The sequence below is a fragment of the Eucalyptus grandis genome, chromosome 1, assembly GCF_016545825.1.
Source record: "Eucalyptus grandis isolate ANBG69807.140 chromosome 1, ASM1654582v1, whole genome shotgun sequence".
Classification (NCBI taxonomy): domain Eukaryota; kingdom Viridiplantae; phylum Streptophyta; class Magnoliopsida; order Myrtales; family Myrtaceae; genus Eucalyptus; species Eucalyptus grandis.
In genome coordinates, this window is record NC_052612.1 from 46648730 (window position 1) to 46655980 (window position 7251).

At 38.8% G+C, this 7251-nt stretch overlaps 1 protein-coding gene across 1 annotated transcript; it reads left to right on the forward strand.

Moving 5' to 3' along the window:
* Positions 1–4555: 4555 nt before the first annotated feature.
* LOC104446399 (disease resistance protein RGA2) lies at positions 4556–7033 on the forward strand. The gene has a single exon (XM_010060257.3). The coding sequence runs from the start codon at positions 4556–4558 to the stop codon at positions 7031–7033; it is 2478 nt and encodes an 825-aa protein (XP_010058559.2).
* The last annotated feature ends 218 nt before the right edge of the window (positions 7034–7251 follow it).

Genomic DNA, 7251 nt, shown 5'->3' on the forward strand with positions numbered 1-7251 from the left:
TCCGAGGAGATGCGATTATATAGCCCGACGCAAGTCCTACCGAGTTTTGGGTTTTGAGCATAATGAAGTTGTTTTTTCAGCTCTGCCATCATGGGTATTACCTTTTCATGTCGACACTCCATTGGCCACGAGAGTTCAATACTTGCTTTTTGAAACTTGGGAGATTACTACTTCTCCGTTGAGATGATCTTTTACAAACTTGACCTTCACTTTTCCCAAAGGAAATGTGTACATAGCCCCACAGGATATCCAAATTCAGCAATATGTGCAAAACATTACTTAAAACAAATCACTTTTATTGCTAGAATTAATTAGTCAATAAAGATATTATCATTATTGGCAATAATTTATGTAATAATTTATGTTCAATCGTGGAAGATGAAAATATTTTTCAGTGTAATAAGATAAAAAATATAACCAACAATTGAACATGATAAACATTTTTAATTAAAATGTTGATATATAAATATTTATTATCATGGTAAGCAAGCGTTGCTTTTAATTAAGAACCATTTTGATAAACTAAAAGCAAGTTAATTGATATAGATGCGCACTAAAAAAAAAAATGAACATATCCAAACGGCACCTTAGTCAATGTTCAATTTGGAGTAAACTTTTTTGTCAAATCAGTCCTTGTCCTATTTAATTAGAAACAACTCGATCCTTTTAACTCATATGACAATCCAACCTTTGCACTTGCTAAAACGATTATGACAAATGTTATAAAATGGAAATTGCGTTCATACGTACATATATATTAATAGTTTATAAAATGGGATTATTCACATTTGGTCATATGGAAAATCATATATATTATCTACCATTTGCCTAATCTAATAATATACACAGGATTGAGTAAATAGTATGATTTAATAGATAGTATTGATTTGATGTGATCCAAAAAAACTTCCTACTTGGGTTAGGGCTTAAACTTATTTTAGAAGCCAACTCTATAACCCATCTGTCGTGGCTAAAGTTCATCAATTGGAAGTTGGATCCATTCATACATGCGAGAATCGACTAAATGGCATGATCTTACTAAAGCTAGGCATGATGGTGGACAGTTGGATGGTTTTAGAAATTTTGTTAAAGCTTCGCTAGCTAAGTTGGCCTCGAGGTTCATCCATTCACCTAACGCATTATGGGCTTCTCGGTTGAAAGGTTTTGTGTTTCCCTCATTATGAGTTTTAGAAGGCCAGGAAGAAGCATTGTTAGCATGGCGTAGTACATTGGAAGGAAGATAGATTCTCAACAATGGAACCATGTAGCAGATCAGCAATGGTGAGAAGGTGCTCCTATATACGGGTCATTAACTAATTAGTGAACGCACATTTGTTTGTTTAGTTTTCTTTTTATTATTTTTTTGGAGAAAATGTTGCTCTCCGCCCAGCAAGCATGTGCTCTCCATCTAGCCTTTCTGTTTATCTATAGTTTTTTGTGCAGCATGTGCTCTCCAGAAAGGACGTTGCTCTCCATCCAGCCTTTTCATCTGTTTATCTATAACTGTTTGTGCAGTAGGAAAGCATCTTTTCTTCATTTAACATTTTGGCATTCGTAATCGTTCAGAAGGAACGAGCTCTCCACCCATAGCGCACGTGCTCTCCATCGAATACTGGCCTTGACTCGAGGAGGGCACGCATCTAGAGATTAAAGATTACTCATTTTCTTCTGTCAACAAACGGACGCAACCCAATGATATTGGATTAATTAGAGGGCAAGGTCCATTGGGACGAGAAGAAATGCATTACACTGCATCAAGTCGTAGTAACTTTTAACACTGTATTAATCAATAGACACCCGCCTAGGAAGACTTGCTCATTATACATTTTGTGTTCGGAAATTCTTCTCTTTTGTGCTTATCTTATCGAAGGTACTCTTGCCCACCCCGGAAGCTTGTCGGAGCAATTCCTTATATTGGTGATCTTGCTTTCTATTTTTGGGACAGCGGGGGCATGTAAGTCCCAAATCCAAAACTTTAACCCCGTGATTTTCACTTAAGCTCATCGCATGATTCATCTTCCTAATCATAGTTTTCTTTTTATTATATTTTGAAGAAAAAGATGCTCTCCACCCAACAAGCATGTGCTTTCCATCCAGCCTGTCTGTTTATCTTTAGTTCTTTGTGCAGCAGGAAGGCAACTTGTCCTCATTTAACATTTTGGAATTCGTAATCCTTCAGAAAGCACGTGCTCTCCCATTAGCCTTTTCATCTGTTTATATATTACTTTTTGTGCAGTAGGAAGGCATCTTCTCTTCATTTAACATTTTCGGATTCGTAATCGTTCAGAAGGAACGCGCTCTCCACCCGTAGCGCATGTGCGCTTCATCGAAGACTGGCCTTAACTAGCGGAGGGCACGCATCTAGAGATTAAAGATTACTCATTTTCTTCTGTCAACGAGCGGACGCAACCCAATGATATTGGCTTGACTAAAGGGCACTGCCCAAGTCACAGTATCTTTTAAAATTGGATTAACCAATTGACACCCCCAAGGAAGACTTGCTGACATGTCTTTTAATGAGGATTTAGTGGAAGAAAATGATACTTTACTTATGTAATTTGAAGTCTAGGTTATAATGTTTTGTTTTTTCCTTCTCCGATTGATTGTTTGCCTGACCAATGATCTCTTGCTTTAGTAAGCAATGCATAGAGAAGCGATGAAATTTCTTGACAAGTTAGATTTGGATATCGAAAGAATTATATTTCTCTTCACAACACAAAGGAGCTACCTTACGTTAGTTGGCAATTTTACTTTTAGTACAATTTATTGTTTTTGTTAACTTATTTTATTAATTATTTCTCATATTCCTGGTATTTTTCCTCACTTTATAAGTTCTTTTTTATTAACTATAATATCACAAGTCATTTTTTTATGCTTTCGTCACTTTAATACAATTATTTGCATTCAATATCTACATTTTAATTTCAAGTATTCCTTGAACAATTACATTTGATAAATACATCTAAAACATCTAGCTTTAATTGATAAGTTTTTCATATAACACAGAGTTGTCTTATTACTTGTAAGTTTCCAACTCAATGTGCGATTTGCCGTTTGGTTTCATGGTAATTAGAATAAAACTTACAAAGTGGGAAAGAAAAAAAAAAATGAGGCATATGAGAGATAATAAGTTAAGAAAACCAATAAATAGGAGTGAAGTTAAAGATCAGACAATTCAAAAGAAAATTCGTTGTTTATGGATAACCATCTAACTTTTCAAGAATTTTTATTATATCTCCATGCATTGTTACCCAAAGCAAAAGATGAATGGGTTAATAGGCCCAAAATGTGGACCATTCACGTTAGATTTGATCGGACGCCCATTAAAAATTTACAAACGATAATTAGTTTCTTCATTAAAAAGATGTAATTAATTTTTATATTTTTATTTGACAATTGACTGGCTGCATTTTGACAGTGGAGACTCAAGACTAGTGGAAAGTGGCGGTTAATACTGGTTTTCATTTTTAAGAGCTAAATATCCATTCATTTAAAATTAATTCAAGTTGTAACTAATGTGTGGAGGTGATTTAAGTTAGAGAGATCAAAAGAGAAACCTCTCGCTTGAAGAATAGTATGTGATAAATAAATATACTGTAGAGATAAGATTTGATATTTTAATTTTATTTTGTCATATCTGCTATCCAATGGATCTTACCACCTTGATTCTAGTGTAATAAAAGAAACCTTCAAAAGAGCACTGCGATAAATATCACTCTCGTCGGCCCGTCGATCATCTCCATAATCACATTAACTTCTCTATCTTTACCTCGTATCGATCTCTATCCCAAATATTAATAGCAGGAGCAGCGATGCATATCTAACTTTTAGGTCCTTTCCAATTTCACCATCATATCAAGTATCGCTTAACCATGCAACGACAGTAAAAACGTAAAAATTCCAATCATGTAAGAGACTTCTCCATTTAATCAACCCCGCTTACACCTCTAACGGTTACGTAAAAATGTCTTCAACTCTCCAAATTCTCTCAAACTCAAATCATTATTCACTTCTTTATGTTTTATTAAAAAATTTAAACCGGGGAATGGAATAGATAATTATGTTCGTTCACTCACAACTACAGATAAGCTTAGTCCATAAGTTAATTAATTACCTCACGCCTCTCAATTTCATCACATCTTGGACTGGCCCGATCCATTGCTGGAACCAACAGGGCCCTAATGGGTCGGTCAAGCACATTTTCCACTAATAGGTCCTTCGTCTCTGCCCACCATCCAAGAGGGCGAAACTAGGGTTTCGTTTCCCCATCGCCAGACAAAGAGAGAGAGGGCTGCCGCCTCTTCCATCGTCCTTCTCTCCAGTCTCAATTTCCCCTTCGCAAGTACTGCCCTCTCTCTCTATCTCTCTGCTCTTGTCCTTCGCCATTTCTTCCTCGCCCGTGCTTATCGTGTTTTCTTTCGCACCATTATAATATATGTGCCTACATAACCTAGCAAAATCATTTTTCGTTTGCTATCATCCTCCTGATAACGAGCTTAGTTCCTGCATTATAGCTAACTAAACTCCTAAAAAACCGATAACACCAATCACAACCATGACTGAGGTCGTCTCTAGCATCCTTGGATCTCTTGTAGAGAAACTAACTTCATTGGCTACTGAAGAAATTCAACTGGTATGTGGCGTCAAGGATGATCGAGAGAAGCTCAAGAACACACTAGAGATGATCCAGATGGTGCTCGCCGATGCTGAGCAGAGACAAACAAAAGAGAATGTTGTGCGCCTTTGGTTGTCGAGGCTAAAAAACTGGTGCTATGACGCCGAGGACGCGCTAGACGAATTTGAAGCTAGGGCTTTGTGGAGGCGAGTGCGGTCCATTGAGCACTTGACCCTCAAAAGGAAGGTACGCTACTTGTACTCGTGGATATCCGAGATGATTTTCCAGTTTAAGATGGCGCATAATATGAAAGAACTGAGAAAGAGTCTTGATGGGATCGATAAAGACGAAACTCGATTCACCTTGTCGACTAATGTTCATGAAAGGACCATAGTTCCGCGGAGGGAAACTCATTCTTTTGTACCCGCTTCGAATGTGATTGGAAGAAACGAAGAAAAGGAAAGCATAATAGAGTGGTTGAGAAGTGATGCTGAAGCTATAAAAGTATATTCAATTATCGGAATGGGAGGTGCTGGAAAGACAACTCTTGTTAGGTTGGTATATAATGACAAGAGGGTAGAGGAGCATTTCAAAAACAACCAAGTTTGGTTATCTATGCCACAAGAATTCAAAATTCAAAATATAATAAGAGACATCATCAAGTCTCTTAGTGGTCTAGCAGAAGTTGATAACTACAACCTTGAGGCGTTGCAAAATCACCTAAGAAATCTAGTGAAGAACCGAAGGTGTTTGTTCGTAATGGACGATGTGTGGGCAATGAGTATGAATGATTGGTTGGAATTGACAATTTTGTTAGAAGGCCTTTCCAAAGGGAGTAAAGTCATCCTGACTTCACGGAATCAAGCCATCGCCAAAAATATGGGCACTGATTGCCTGCTTTATTTGGCCAACCTTTCGTTGGAGGATTCTTTGACTTTGTTTGTGAAGTACGCATTCGATCAAGGGCAAGAGAAGAATCACCCGGACCTTATGGAAATCGGCAAGGAAATCGTGAAGAAGTGCGGGGGAAATCCTATGGCACTGAGGGCCCTAGGGTGTTTGTTGTATTCAAAGAACAACCGGAGCGACTGGGAACATATAAGAGACAGCGAGACATGGCAATTAACTAATACCTTACCTTCATTGGAAATCTTACCTTCATTGAGAATAAGCTATGATCTAATGCCATCTTACTTGAAACAATGTTTTGCTTATTGCTCGATATTCCCGAAGAACCACGAGTTCAACAACTTTGAGCTGATCGAACTGTGGATCTCTAACGGGTTTATCCAATCCAGCGGAAATAATCAGGAGCTTGAAGAAATTGGACGGCAGTACTTGGAGGAGTTGTTATCTAGATCATTCTTCATTTTTCTCAAAGACATTTACCCCTTTCTATACTTCGAAATGCATGACCTCATTTACGAACTTGCCATTTCGGTGGCACAAACCGAATCATCCAACATGAAAGTGTGGACGCAGGATATTTCCCCAACCATTCGGCATGTATCATTTCCCGATCTATCTGGTGTACCAAAAGATGAACTGAGTGGCTGCTTCAACAAGCCAAGTCGCATTCGTACCATCATGTGTCAGAAGTTGGGATCCTCTGACTCCGAGGAGTTCTTTCTGGAGACATGCATTTTGCGATTTAAGCACTTGCGAGTGCTATGGCTGGAGGAGTCTAGTTTTAACCTACTGCCTAGTTCCATTGGCGATCTAAAGCTTTTGAGGTATCTCAAATTATCCGACGGGACAATTAATAAACTCCCCAAATCGGTCTATGAGCTTTGCAATCTGCAGATCTTAGATCTTGCCGTGTGCCAGAATCTCGAGGAATTGTCCGCAGACATCAAGAATATGATCAACCTCCGCGCTTTGTATATAACCACGAAACAAAAACATTTCCCGGAGAGTGGAATAGGACGCGTGACTTCTCTGCGGCGGCTATGCATTTGGGACTGCAGGAATTTGGAGGCCTTGTTTGATGATATCCAATCGCTCACGTCGCTCCGTATGTTGCGGATTGGGATGTGTCGGAAGCTGGCCTCCTTACCACAAGGCATCAAGAATCTGAAGGCGTTGGAGGATCTCTACATTTGCGCCTGCGGGAGCTTGAGGCTGCCAGAAGGCGATGGTAATGAACCAGGCTCCATGTCGAGCCTTCAATCCTTGGTACTCAGCTATCTACCGGAATTAGTTTCGTTGCCCGGGTGGCTCGAAGGCTCTGCAAGTACACTGCGGACGATAGAGATTTCCTATTGTCCCAAGTTGAGCGCATTGCCTGAGTGGCTGCAAAATTGTTCTTCTCTGACAAAACTGCAGCTTACGATGCTTCCCGAATTGTCCTCTCTGCCAGATGGCGTTCGCCTCATTCCCACATTGAAAATATCCGAGTGCGAGAAATTGAGCAGTTAGTGGAGAAGAAGCTGATTAAAATTGATTCATCGGTGTAAGCAAACTCCGAAGGAATCCTCTCTCACGCTTGGTTTTCCATATTTATGTCAGGAACCAAAGTCTTTTCTTTCCATAAAAAGAAATGCATGTTTCAATATCGTCCTTGATAAACCCTATTTATCATCAAGCAAATTTAAAATATTTCATTTCCATATTTACAGTTTCGACATTTAAAATTC

Excerpts from the sequence above, each read along its gene's own strand:
- LOC104446399 (XM_010060257.3), top strand. The coding sequence starts at position 4,556 with ATGACTGAGGTCGTCTCTAGCATCCTTGGATCTCTTGTAGAGAAACTA.